This window comes from Fringilla coelebs (assembly GCF_963513975.1).
Source record: "Fringilla coelebs genome assembly, chromosome: 15".
Classification (NCBI taxonomy): domain Eukaryota; kingdom Metazoa; phylum Chordata; class Aves; order Passeriformes; family Fringillidae; genus Fringilla; species Fringilla coelebs.
Genome location: NC_140041.1, coordinates 7,585,845 through 7,600,898, shown reverse-complemented (window position 1 = coordinate 7,600,898; position 15,054 = coordinate 7,585,845). Strand labels below are relative to the sequence as shown.

The window sequence follows — 15,054 nt, the reverse complement described above, 5'->3', positions numbered from 1 at the left end:
GAATATTGGCTGGGCTCGGGTAACATCTCGAATTGTGGCTGCAGTGACACATCAGTCACCAGGTGAGACAGGCTTGTCTGAGAGGAAATGCACACAGCAGATTGCTCTGCAGCTGAGGAGTAGAAGTATGACATCCCACAAGTTCCAAATCTCTACATTTCCAATACATCCCTGCAGAACTGACTAATTATACCTGTGTTCCATACCCAATAAAGACAAATTATATGTTGTACAGTCACAGAATACAGAGAATTGCCTTTTAAATGCATGTAACAACAAAGATGTTACTGAGCCAAACATCATAATGAAAATACTGAGATCATTATCTGGGGAAAAGAACCCTTGTTTTGAGAGTTTTTAAATCATAAGAAGCAGTGACAGAGATGCTTCAGTCTATGGGAATAGTACCTGTGTACCTGAACAAAGAGATATGGAGCAGATTATACCACACCAGGTTGTACATGGAAGAAAAACTGCATTGATAACTCTTTGTTAAATTACAAGGCAACTTGTACAACACACTGATTTATTCAGAGCATTCTCATGGTATTGTCATTCTGTTCCATGACTCAGAACTTTTTCACAATGCAGGTCACGCAGCACTGAGGTTCTATTTCAGATCACTCATGGTAAATACTTATTCCTGATTCTGTAAGGCAGATGTAGGATCCCAGGACAGGATAAATCAGACAGAAAACTTCAATTAAAATTCTTCACTGCTATGGTCAAGGCACTGAAACAAGTTGTCTGGGGAGGTTTTTCAATCTCTGACTGGACAAAGCCCTGAGTAACTTGGTCTGACCACAGAGCTGACAATTTTTTAAATAGATTAGACTAAGGACGTCCTGAGGTCCCTTTCATCCTGAATTATTCCTGAAGTATAACTTGAAATGTAAGTACATATTAATCTATTTAGTGACTTCTCTTTCCTCACATAAAAAGCTACATTAAAAAACACACCTTAATTATCGCATAAGAAAAAGGACAAAAATAACCCCCAACTGTTTTATAAACACAACATAAATGACAAAGACTATAATCTTTATTTCTCTAAACCACTTAAGACATCATTTCCTTTATAAATGTTCATTCACAAAACATGTTTCAGGCTACTTAGAATAATAGCAGTATTATTGGTGCTTCATTTTTGCTCAGAAAAAATGAATATAATGGGAAAGCTGATCTAAGAGTTAGAATATTTCATACATAAAAGATATCTTGAATTTCCATCCAAATAATTTTGGACAGCGTGTCAAAACCACACTGGATACTGAGAGTGGCATAGGTATCAAACATTTCTAAATTCTAAATTTCTAAAATTTCTAATAGTTTCCCTGTGCAGACCTGCACACCAATGCAATATAGTAAATTTGCAGTAGCACTTTCTCACATCAACTATAATGGTCTATAGAAGACAGAAGAATTAGCCAGAGGATAACTCCCCTAACAATGCCAAAAGTTGGATAATATAAGGCTGAATTCTTTTAGAATGAATGACTACTGTCATAAGCAATACTAACTTTTACTTCAATATATAAACTTAAGACATAGGAAAATTGGACTGCATCCAGTAAGAGAAAGTAGTTTGGTTTTGCTAAATACTGCTGGAATTTGATCAGCCTGACTAGCAGTACCAAATAACATGAGCAAATGAAAACAAAATTAACTTGTTTCACAAAGCTCTCATCATTAGCAAGGTGTGATCAAAGGATGAAAATATTTTAATTTTTAACTTTTCCAAAGCTGCTTCTAATTCAATTTCTTCTGTTTTTCCACTAAAGTAAAATAATGTTTCCTAGACTTGTCTACTTGGAAGATCAAACCTTCCTCAACCCAAATCTAATGTCATGATTAAAACTAAAGATGATCTTATTACTCACTGTGACTTCTACTTGCTGAAACAAAACCAATTAAATTGTTTTCCTGTTCCGTGACCAACGATGCAATATTCTGCATTTGAGCACCAGTAAAAAAAAGTAAAGAAAACTTGGGAGTTCAGAAAACAACAGACTCCAGTGCCCTCCTGCCCCTAGATGTTTTGAAAACTAATCTGAAAAACCTGAATTAATTCTTTAATGTAATTGATGAACAAAAGACAATTGTAGTTATATATAGGGAAAAAGCCCTCTATCTTAGGAAAGAAAATGACTGTAGAAACATATTTCACTTTTCACAGGTATGTGATCACTGTGTGATGTCACAGTTTGCATTGTCTTCTAATTTTTTCCCAAACCTTAGCAATTACATTCGATACTTTCTGAATATGGACTTTTTAAAAAGGGTCCTTTTTGTTTCCAATAATCCCTTCATAAAATGCAGGGTTATTTGTAAAAAGGAAAAATTTACACTCGTTCAAATTGAATATAAAAGACAAAATGCACTGAAAGTTTTAAAACCATTTGCATTTTGTTCTGTTCTTTTTGATTATATATGCACTCCATATTCAACTATTGAATGAGAAGGAAACTAAAAAAAAACCCACTAAAAATTAATAATTTCTCCGTGGAAATCTGTGTTACTGATATGGTCTGGGGCTGAAAGCACAGATTATATATTTGTATACTGTATTCCCTTTTAGATTTAACTCCAGGTAGCTTGAAAGCATTAAGAGTCTGTTGCAGAGCTCCTGTAGAATTCTTTCTTCATTTGCAAACAGCACATCACCTTGTTAGTGCTATGAGAACTCCCAGGATGCAGAGACTGCTGCAAGGATGTACTGAGATGTAATGAAAAAAGGAAAATACTTCCCTCTTGCCTACCTTAGGGTAATAAATCTCTTAGGGTGTTATTTGAGCTCCAGCCTGAAAGCCCAACCCCCAGCTGGGTGTGGGGGTGTGTGTTATCAAACCCTACAAACTCTGGTTCCCTTGTACACAGCCCACCCTGATCATATGCACTGCTGGTGAGTCTGAATTTCCTTCCCCTCTTCAGGCGACAGAGAAGAATCATCTACTGCTGGGGATTATTTTAGCTCTTCCTGAATCATCCTATCTCCACACTGAAGAGGAGTCAAGGATTTCCTGTTCATTTTCAGAGTGCATTATGCCACTGAAATTATACCTTTTCTCTTCTCAGCATGCTTGAGATGAAATTACTGAGGACAAATAAAGAACAAAGTACCTGTCCCAAGGAAGCCACACTGGAAGCTGATGGTGCCAAAATGGCAACAGACATAGGTGGAATTCATCACTGCTTGTTAAAAACCACACATCTCTCCTCCACACACATTGCTGTACAGGTTGAATTGGCACAGAATCCAAATTAGGAAATCTTAATATGGAGATGATGAACAAGATGAAAAAAGAGACACTTTGATAAGGCCACCTTCTGCTGATAGAGGAATATCCTCTCTGCAAGGGCCACGATGCAAAACAGTCTCAGCTGAAGAGACAAAGGGGATGGAATACACATTAACTGATAAAAGGAAAAAAAAATAGCAGCTTTTAAAATTCTAGCTGTCAGTGGCCCAAGAGTCATGTGTTTAGCTCTCCAGTTGCTGTGCAGTTGTTGGAAGTCACGTGTTGCCATGGGATCCTGCTGCGCTGTGCACCCCAGGGCTGGGGACCAGCAGCTCCTTGCCTGGCATCAAACACATTGGCCTCTAACCCAGAAAAGCCCTGCCTGGTCAGCTCCTGGAGCTCCACCATTTGTCCTGTGTGACCTGATTACAGCTTTGATCGATGGCCAGAGCAGCCATCTGCAAAGTACTCAAAGCTCCAGCAAAAGGCTGCTTTGATTTCTTTTCAGTGCCTTAAAAATACTCATAAAGTCACCTTGAGCACACAAAGATGACTTCTCTTTCTCTTGCTGATGAGATTTCACAGATGATCTGATTAGAGAGTGTTTGGTACTGGGCTGCACTGCCACGGGCAGGGATGATACTCTTCTGGCTCTGTTTCTGGCTTTTTCCACATCCTCTTACTGAATGGTGTGCTTTTACCTTTTAACCTAGTGTGCTTCTCTGGTGGTTTTGTCATGAAGTAGAAAAAATTTCTAATGGTTTCTGCTCTGAACACCTCAGGCTTTCACATAAATGAAACGTCCTGAAAACAATTATTTCTCATTCATCAGCAAAAATTCCCCCTGCCTGTCTGTGAGTGCTTTTCCCTGGTCAGCACAGCCACATGGGGAGCTCACTGTCTGCCAAGGGTTTGGATGTGCTGCTTTAATGCCACACACCATGGAAATTGTTTCTGAGGAGAAACTCAGTGCATTCTTGTTTGTTCCACAGCAAAAAAGAAATGGAAAAAAAAAAACCCCAAACCCCACTGTTGCAAGGCAGATTCTGAATTTTACCTCAGTATAACATAAATATAGCCAGGCCTAACACATGATGAAACAAGATCAGAAGGAATTGAAGTAAAAATTGAAGTAAATTTTTGTCTTTATGTGGCACCGCATAATTTAAATGGACAAAGGTCCAGATGTACCACATGAATCTTGAATAACTGTGTTTAAGAATAGTCAAAAGAATCACAATAATTTCTGTTAGGCTGAGGATGTGCCATATGACATTTTATTAGTTTATAGGAATATGAAGTATTCATCAAATTGTCTTGTAACTTCTTATTGCCTCTGAGCTCTCACTAGTCTTATAGATGATTAGCTGAGACATTCCTTTCAACAGTTACAATTCCAGAGAGGCAGGAAACAGCAGAGAAATGAAATCCTTCTCATGAATCATCAGAAACTCTGCAATACAAACTGCAGTGGCCGAGGTAGGGTGCAGAACAGACAGGTATTTACTGAGTCAAGTCAATATCCAACTAAAAAAGAAAAAACTCTGTTTCCTGCAAGTTGGGAAACTAAAAAAATGGATATATAGGAAAATTGGTTTCCCTCTGGTATTATAACCCTGCTGTTAAGTATGTTGGAGAATAACAAAAGAAAGGGAGAAGTAGAGTAGCTCAGAGTAGGGCCCCTTGGATATGATAGCCCACAGGTTTAGAAGCATCTTAGTAAAACTAAATATTCAACAACAACAAGCTTCTGCTTTTAAAAGACCTCAGAGTGTAACTAGCTATACCTGGAAAAAAACAGGATTTCATTCCTCAAAACTGATACTTTTTAAACTAATGGGAATAGTCCTCTCCTACACTTTCAGCATTTCATTAAGACTGCCCTTAAAAATGCTGTCTCTTGAATCTTAACAGATGATATCAGCCCCTCTATATCATGTTTTATATTTGATATACAACCCTTCTGCACAATAATTTCTAAGTTGCAAATTAATCTATATTGATACAAATCTAGGTTAACAAAAACTTGATATTGGCTACAAGTGTCAGCAAACACTATGACATGAAGGAAAAAAAATAGCCCAGGCATTTAAAGAAGGCATTCAACTCTGGCATCAGTAACAGGATGAGGGGAGGAAAGGAAGAAGGAAGCAGAGCAAGAATGGAAGGACTTTAGAGACATGAACATGTATTGAAAGAGAATAAAAATACCATTACAATTCAAATGACCTGACTTGACAATAACTTCTTTTTTAAACAATGCATATCTGAATTGGATTTCATAGTAGTATTTTTTATAAGACTAACTAAGAAAAGACAATTAGTACAGATATGTAGAAGATGTGTAGGAAATTGTACTGCACTGAAAGGTCATGCTCAATACAGAGAATGTAAGCAAAGCTCTTTCTTCTTGACATTGTTATTCTTTAGTATTTGTATGTTGATGAAATTTCTAATGAAACAAAATCAGCAGGCATTGTCAGGAACAAGGATGATCAGAACAAATATAACACGAACTGGATAACCTTGAGGACTGTAGCAATATTAAGAACACTGATTTATGTGAACAGTGTTATGAAATGCCAAGTCATGTGTTCTTAGCATTATGCAAAAAAATTCTTCAAAAAGCCAGCAAGAACCCACTGGAAAATGAGTGAGGAAGGGAAAGACCTTACTGTACTTTTTGTTCCAGAAAAGACTCTCACCTGTGATGTGCTGTTGTAAAGAAAGGCAGAGGTGGCTTTTTGAAGAAAGGCAGGATTAATGCCATAGTGTAATACAAATTTCATCTGGGACACTGTTCATGGTACTAGTTATTCCTAATGAAGAACTAATGCCAGTTCTGCATTTCTCTTAACATACTCCTGCATGAGAAAGCTAAAAAGGACTGGAATATTCAGTCTCATGAAATGAAGTCTAAGAGAAACTACAAGTGTTTTCATTAAATGTGTTATGAAGGTCCCAGTAGGGCCAGAGAAGACACTGAATAAAGAAAAAAACTTATAAATCCAAGCAGTGAGGATTAATTTCATGCCTTCATAAGGCATGAAAAGACCTGGGGTAGGAATTCATAGAATATCTAACCACTACAAGAAAACAATGGTGAAACAGCCATGCAAGAGGATCACAAGGGCAGGAAACCAACCTTCTTCAGGCATGCAGCTTAAGCATGTTTTAGAAGTGATTATGAATTCAGCACCTGCATTGAATGACTTGGAAAGTCACTTTCAATCTTATTCACCCTGCCCATCTACCTACCAGCACTTGTGCCTTCAGTGATTCAGGAAGAGTAGACACACAGGTTTTCATCAGGACAGAATGATGTTTATGAAGACTAATCCTTTTCTGAAGCAGTCTGACAGTGCTTCAAAACACAGTTCAAGTGTTACTTTATCCACATCCTTTAGTGGACTTAATTATTGCAATGACAGACAGGCTGGCTACACTTAGTATCCCAATTTAAGTCCATTTTACCTTTGTGATGCTGGAACAGAGTGCACAAATCCACAAACGACCTCTGTTCCAGGCATCCCAATTTCTATGGTAAATTCAACTTCTACCCTTTCTATGATATAATGAGCAGAAAGTTTTCATACTGAGTGGAACAACAACTTTGAGGACTCGATACCGCAGTTTTTAGGATTCTTTCTAGAAAGATAAGTGATCTGCATCAAACCTCTACTCTAAACCAGATAAAAGGGAACTTCCAATTTACAACTCCCACATTCTGAATGAGAACAAGTGCTGCCATTAAAAAGCAGAGACACAATTTTCTGCTTTGCCCAAGGACTGACCTGACAGGTATTTCCTGGGAATATTTTCCAGAGCAGGTTGTGAAAGGATGAGAGGAGGGATATCTACTCTGTGAATCCCAATAAGACTTAGTCATCTCAGCAATGCAGAGAGATGGCAAGACCTTGCTGGCCATTTAAATAATGAGAGAGAAAGGATTTCCTCTGACTCCCCAGATACCCACCTTACACACACGATTGGGAAATACAAAAACACCAGGCCCTTGTTACAAGAACAATTAAAAGACACTGTCACAGCAAAAATTTTCTCAATAAAAATCTCTGTACACCTGAATTATGCCAAGAGTTTTCTCACACATTATAATCAACCTAATATATATATATATATATACACACTACCTACCATTATGCTGGTTGCATAATGGCTGGGTGCAGGTATGAATTAAATGCTATTAATGGAAATTGTACACAGAACTACAGAAAACCCCAAACACACTAGATTATATCCACTCTCAGTGCAAAGTCCACCACTGTATTTGCTGCTTGTGAATATCAGTACACAGAATTTTAAAGATAGTCTCAACTCTGCTTACTTATGCATGGAAATTATTTAAGGCAACAGTGTCACATGAATTTTAGCATATCTGTAAATTCCAATAAGATGAATGAAATTTGGACACAAATGTAAAACATATTCTTAAATGCTTTCTCAAACAGAAGTTAAGCTGTACTGAGTTCTTACCAGACTGTAGCAGAAATTAAACACAGAAATCCCACATGTTTCATAATACAGAACTTATTTTTATAATACACATACTTGTGTACTGTATATTAAAATGTTACAATAATCTTGAAAGTTTTTATATAATCTTAATTAGAGTGTTAGATAACGTGCTTGCAATATTGTCATTATAAAAGTGATCATGAATCTTTTTCAGGGAAAAGAGAGATTTTACTTCACAAGTTTTATCGACATGAGTTCAATAGACACCAGTCATTAAATCAGTATATATAGACTGCTTACATGCTTTGAAAGTTTAACTAGAGCACAGTGGTTAGGAAAAAACCCACAAAACACCTATTTCAGAGACAGTTCTAACCTCTTGCCTTCACTTATAAATGGAAACAAGCTGCCACACAGTTCAGCAGTAAAGGAGGATAAAGAACTGATAATAATCCTTGTGCTCCTCACATGAACTCCAACAAGGCATTTGAATGAGACTTTTAAAGCTGTAAATTGTCTATAAAAACACAGAATAACTTCTGCTAATCCTTGTGCCACAAATTACTAATCCATCTGGAAAGCTATTTTTTTGCTTGTGTTTACAAGGATCTAAACATCATCAGACAGAAAGACAACTGGGTTAGTAGCATGTAAAAAAAAAAAAAAAAACACAAAAAAAACCCTGAATACAAAACATGAAAAAACCAGAACTCAACAGAAATAAAACTCCAAAGCAGTTGAGCACAGAATAAGTAGGATTTGCAGAAGTACTTACAGCTTTCAATCTCCAGCGTGCAGTTCTGCTCATCCAGCGGATATCTCCGCAGGTCCATCATACAGGCAGCTGTTGTTGTAATTCTGGGGAGGAAGGAGAAGAGTTTGTTAATGTGCCTCGTTCCAATCCTTCCTCCATCACACTTTGCTGAAAAAAGAAACTGTATTTCTGCATAGCTGATGCTCTGCCTGGTTCTGCCCAGCAGAGCATCAGCTATGTCTGGTGCTGGCTGGTAACCAGTGCTGTCCCAGGGAGGGTCTCCCAGCACAGCTTCCCCTCAATACAGGTGTTTCTGCTGTGTGCAAAGCATGGCTGACTGGCCAAAGCACCTGGGAAACCTGCTTCCACACCATGGGAAAAATGAGCAGCCATTTGTACAAGCCTTCTTCAAGCTGAAAGGCTGACCAAATGAATGAGCTCAAATGGTAAAATCCAGGATGATGATCTCCACCATGGGACCCAAGGTGGGGTAGATGGAGTACCTTCAGCACATCCAGACACTAAGACATTACAGGACCAATGTCTTTCCTAGGTATTAATGAGAGATTGGGTGACCAACAGTTTTCTTCTCAAAACCCTGGGTCATCTATGAACTTTACTACTGGTCTTTCATAGTAGATATTTAGAATGTTCAATAAGAGTTCAAAAACTTGTAAATTCTTTGTTCTGATAAAAAGACTACAGAGAACTCTTTTGTTTGACAGATCTTATTCTTTCTCCTTGAATACCTAAAAAAGTGTTCATTAGTGGCAGAAAATTACAGTTGCCTGGTCAAAATTCACTCAAAATTGACTTTAGCAACTATTTCTGCAAGGCATTTAAGAATCTTCATAAGTATGCTTACTGTCCTATCCTATTGGTCTCTTGGGGAAAAGGAACATCTTTTGGCACCAAGTTCTTTCTTCATTCCATGCAGGTGTACATAGAATTGTTTTGGAAAGTATAATGTTTTAAATCAGTGTGTATTACCAGAGATGCTTCACAAGAAAGCTTTTTGGAGTGGGACAAAAGCAGAGGAAAAAGGCTCCTTTACTTCTCAGTGAAAGCCTTCTAGCTTTTAACAAAATCAGACTGCTGAGGAATACATGTGAGTTGATAGCAAATGCAAATGGAGCAAGCAGCAGCACATATTGGTAAAAAAACCTCTTGGCAGTTAATACTTGGTTCCTTATTTTTAAATTTAAAGAAAAATCAAAGAAATTGCCCTGTTCTGGTATAAGACCAATTATTTTGGGGCAAACTTCAAGAAAGCTACAGTGAGACCAGAAAAAAAATTACAGCTCATGTTTTTTGTTGGGTTATGTTTGGGTTTTTTGTGGGGAGGTCTGTTGGTTTGATTTCCTCGGTATTTCCATACTTAGCTGTATATTATAGTCAGCATTTTACATAAGTTTCAGTAGTTCACAGAGGAAAAGGCAGAGCACAGACTTACAGCCAAGGTTAAGTGCACAAAAGAGTTATGGTAAAAGCCAACCTGGCTGACAATGAAGTTTTCTCAGAGCTTCCTCTGCACTAAACACTTTCTAACCCAGAGTCTAACAGATCCAAGGGCTCCACACAGACATAACCCCCAGCCCGTGCTACCCTCTGCAAAGTGTCTGTTCCCACTGATGGAGTGGAGAACTCACAATTTTCACACATTTCCAGAGGATTTTTGGTGCAAAAAACCAAGAGGGGCCAAAGGCTGCAGACAGTTGGGATAAAAGCTCTGTAGGGAACATCAGGAAATCTTTAAAGGACACAATGCCCTGCACCGAACAAGAAAGTAAAGGGGAAAAAATGGCATGGTAAGGAAAATGATTTGTAGAGCAGGGATTTAATCAAGTCTAAACAGAAGTTTTGAATAATGTATTAAATTCAACTTGCTTGTTCCTTCCTATCCATAATGCAAATCCATTGAAATAAAATCAGTAGTCTGTCCTTTCCTCTCCTCTTACGTCCCTCATATTTTTAGCCTGGCTTCTCACATTAATAGTAAAGTAGAAAAAGTTCTCTGTCATCTTCATAATTAATTAAACAGCAAAACTACCTTTGGATAATTCTTAGTGGTTCCCAATTCATGGTGATTAGCTAAATCAATTTACCAAAGCAACAGAGTGCAAGAATTACCACCTATGAATACTTTTAAAGGCAAGAGACGTGACCCACAACTTTTCAGACAGAAGAAGAAACAGCAGTTCAATTCAGAAGTTGGGAACACTTGAAACAGGCCCAAAGCCTCTCCCCAGAGCAGAGCTCCTTCAATTTTCACAGCAGGATTAAAAATATTTTTATACAGCCTGTATTAGTGCAAAAAATACAACATTGTGTTTTGCATAATGTAACCTTGAGAACAAACGGTGAAAAAGTGAAAGCTTTTAAAAAAACAACTCAGTGACTCAAGGCACTGCAGTCATTAGGGATGATGCACAATAACAGCACTCAGAGAGGCACCACATGAAATGAAACACATCACAGAACTGTGTCTCTCATACGCTCATCTTTTCATCTGTTGCTAAAGAAAGAGAAACCTTGTGATATTTTATGATTCCTAACAATGAAAATGAGTTTTCATCTTCCTTTTTTTATGAACTGTATTTTGAATGTAGACTGATTATGAAGCACAAAAAAAAAGCAAACCCCGAAGCACCACTAAAATGACTAAGTAAAGTAATATGAAGTAGACCTAGAGAAAACTTGTGTTAAACAAGCACAGCTACACTGCAAAAAATCTGCACCACAACTGACTTGCAGGGACAGTAAAGTTTGCAATCAATAATTCAAAATAATTCAGATAAACTCAGAGAAAGATGAAAATCTTCCCACCTTGGAGGGTTTGGGATTCAAGTAAGAGTCAGAAATTCTCACTACTTCTTTAAGAGGCCAAATGTGAAGGCCATGAAGAACTTTTTTAAACACTTCCAAACTTAAAGTGAGGCCTAAAATAATACCCCCATTATAATACTATCCCAGAAGTGCCAGTGGGTCTTTTTTTTCAGTTCTATGCAGGGAACAGTTTTTCAAAATCCTATACATTTTGCTTTTCTGACAGGTTCAAATATGATTTGAAATCCAAAATAGCAACTTAAAGAGTTCTGACATCACTAGTGAAGGAAAAAGAGCACTGGAAGACAGGAGAGCAATGCTAATGCCACGTGGAGATGGAGAGAATCCAATTCCCTCTTGGAGATGCAATGTCTTTGCAAAGATGTGGAGAATAAGCAGTAAGAAAACTTATCTCTGCCCTGGAAGGAAGCAGCCCTGACCTGTAATTTCAGGTTTACAGACACATAGGAATGATGAGCAGGAGGGTGACAATTTTAGATAGCTCTCCTGAGTAGAGTGGTGGTACAAGAACTCTGTCCCACCCTCTCCTGTTCTAGCTCTAACAGACCATGATCCTGTGGACTCAAAGAGCTGGAGCCCAGGAGGAAAACACAAAAACCAGTTCTTTCTCTACATGTATGCACATATATCCTGTTGAAAGCAGAGTGAAATTCTGCTTCAGCTTTGTGTACCTGTAAGCTGACTGACTGCCCATTAACAGCACCAGGAGCAATCCAAAGAGCTCACAGGGACAACAGACTCAGAATTCTCTGTGTGTGGTGACAGAGAGTCAGGAACTCTCTAAATTAGTTGCTGAAATAATTTACAGCAGCTAAACCCACTGTTCACCTTTGCTTCTTGGAAAAAGTCCTCGTGCATGACACCTGTGACAGCAGCAGCCAGCAGAACCAATTTCAAATACCTGGAAATTCTGGGAACAAAACATCAGGGGGATAAAGATCTCTCCTGGATGATGACATTGGATTTAAATATATGTCAAGGTTGATAGACATACTAACAGATCTACTTTTAAATAAAATAAATTTGTTGCTAATTAGAGACGTCACAGAATTTTTCTCCTGTTTATTCACAGAAAAGAAAAGCTTTCCTGGTGTGATCAGAGGTAAAGAGTTGGGTGTAGGAAACTCCAAACAATAATGACACTTCTAAATATTCAACATTAAATCTAAAAATTCAGCTACTGAATTTTTCAACCATAAATCAGCTATAAACTTTCAACTCTAAACAGCATAGAGAGTCTCAGTGTAGTTTTAAAGGAAAAGAACAGCTTTTTTATTGATGTTGATGTCTCTGTTTGAGATGAAACAATATCCACACGCTACCTAGAATCTGTAATAGGCTCTCTTCTAAACTACTCCTTGACATTTTCTGAGTACTCCAACCTAAGTGCCAACAGCCCACTTTTCTTACTCCATTTGGAAGTAATGACATGTAGATATTTCCCCCTTGATTCTGCAGTGTGCAATCCTTAGACAGTAAGGTGTTCTCTGAAAGCACTAAGTATATTTGTCAAGGCTGAAAAGCATAACCATAATACAAGTTAAGAATATGAAGGATATTATACTAAAGCACTTTCTAGATGTAATACAAGAGAGAAAAAACTTTTGCAGCTGATAAAACACAGGGAGTCAGAATTCACACAGAAACTTGGACCTCATTCAGTTTTGTTGTTGCCGAGATTATTGGTAAAAGAATCATGCCAGATTTTAAAAGGAAACTAAAATCTATATGCCTCTGATCTTTCTTGGGAAGATGTTCTGCATTTCTCTGCTGAAGTACAGCCTATTGTGCCATCTGCATGCCAGAAGGGAAGAGTCACGGAAAAACAGAGAATTGGGCTCTTATTTCATGGTAAAAGAATTCTATCACAGAAGAATCAGATTTTTGCTGCAGGGTTCCATTCCATCTCCTGCTATATATGTAGCTCTATAAATTTTTCTTTAAGTGAGACAGCATTTCCTGCTATCCTGGTGCTGTGTCCAAAATTCAGCCACAGTACCATCATAACTTAAGTCCTTGCAAAAAGCACACATCACACAGCAGTAAAATCATCTGCTAAAATAACCTCAGCTTTAGACTGAATTCATTCAAACCTTTCTCTGAAGTAATTGGTTCTTCTCCAGAAAATAACACCTACATAAAATGGCAGAAAAGCTCAGAGGAGCACTTCATAATTTTAATATTTTATCACTGAGAAATGTATCCTTGTCTTTCAGCATTCACTTCACTTCTCCCTTTTAAAAGAAATAAATAAAAGGGAGCATGCTAAACTACTCCAGGACTTACAGAAAATGAAACAACATGAGCATGATCAGTAGCATGTAACAAGCAAACCTTGGAATAAAGAGTTACTACATCTTCTCCATTATCCAGAGGTTGTAGCCCTTTTGCTTTACTAACCATCACTGAAAATGTGAAAGTCTTACTTTCACAAAGCAGGTTTCTTATTCTGGTTGGGAAAATTACATGTCAACTTCACTCAGTGTCAGCATTGAAATAAAAAGTGCATTATTTTACAATCTTTCTCTTAAAAATTTATATCGTTACCATGCAAGTCACGCTGCATAAAATAAATCATATAGAGAAAACATTTTTTAACCAGTTGTTCTGATATTACACCACATTAAATACAGACTCTCAAACTAGGGAAGGGAGCTGGAACTTTTCAAGGGGACACATGAATTTAGTGGGTTTTTAATCAGTTCTCACCACTTAAAATAACGTGCTTAGCTCTAACAAGTACATTGCACTGTAAATGTACCCTACACTAACAATTTTTACTGCTGACACAACCTGCACCTCCCTCTGTTAGTGAGGAGCTTGTGCTCTGGATAATGAGCTCACACAGAAACTGCAGCCACTTGATTATGTTCTTAATTCATGGTTTCTGTATATTTGATTTATCAGATGTATTTGATGTATCAGACTCCAGCAAGCTGAGTGGAAGGTGTTTTCACTGTTCTGGAGGAAAAAAGTTCTACTTGAATTAAAAACTAATGTGAAAGTCAAAACAATCTTCAGTAAGAAGTTTTATGATTGCAGTTTATTTAGTAATTCTTACAGAAGTAGTAAAATAAGAGCCCAAAACTCCCATTCTTCTGGCTTTTGTGAGTCAGACAGCTCATTTCCCACAGGAAAATGTCAACAGAAATCATAAATGCAAGTGGAGTCTTAATAAGCAGAATCACTCCCAGATCCAAAAAGGTGGGAGAATCAGCAAAAAACCCTATGACACAGACCAGAAATTATTAAGTTTCTTTCAACAACCTTTACAAAAGGAGTAACCCATGCAATTCCTACAAAACGCTGAAACTAAAGAAAGATGAACTCTCCCTGTCCTAAAACAGGAGTCACACTTTAAAAACAATCAAACAGGGAGACAGTTAAGAGTCAGCATGAAGGTGAGCTGCCCAAAGCATAACAGAATGCCAGACACAGGTTATTACTACCTAGCTCAATTTTTATTAGACATTTTTATCCAACACAGACTGGAGTGCAAAGACTTGCACTGCCTCTGTGTATGATTTCTATTAGACCATTTACTTTCTATGCCTTTTCCCCCATTAGACAATCTACCATATACCTTTGCATTTCCAGCAAATAAAGGAAAGCTCACAAATATTTCCCCTTCTCTGCTTTGAAAGAACTTCACTGGAGCTAGTAATGAAGTGTTTGCTCACCTTTTCTTAATATCTTCTTCTATTTTCTGTCTATAGAGAACCTGACCTTCCCTAAAAT

At 37.6% G+C, this 15,054-nt stretch overlaps 1 protein-coding gene across 3 annotated transcripts in view; it reads right to left on the bottom strand.

Annotated features, from left to right (window-relative positions):
- GABRB2 (gamma-aminobutyric acid type A receptor subunit beta2) overlaps positions 1-15,054 on the bottom strand; it is a gene marked incomplete at both ends in the record, with an annotated part of 128,078 nt that overhangs the window by 51,541 nt on the left and 61,483 nt on the right. For all 3 annotated transcript variants that reach the window (XM_084215900.1, XM_084215899.1, XM_084215901.1), the window contains one exon: positions 8,491-8,573. In XM_084215900.1, the coding sequence (XP_084072026.1) occupies positions 8,491-8,573 (83 nt within the window). The remainder of the gene's footprint in view (positions 1-8,490; positions 8,574-15,054) is intronic.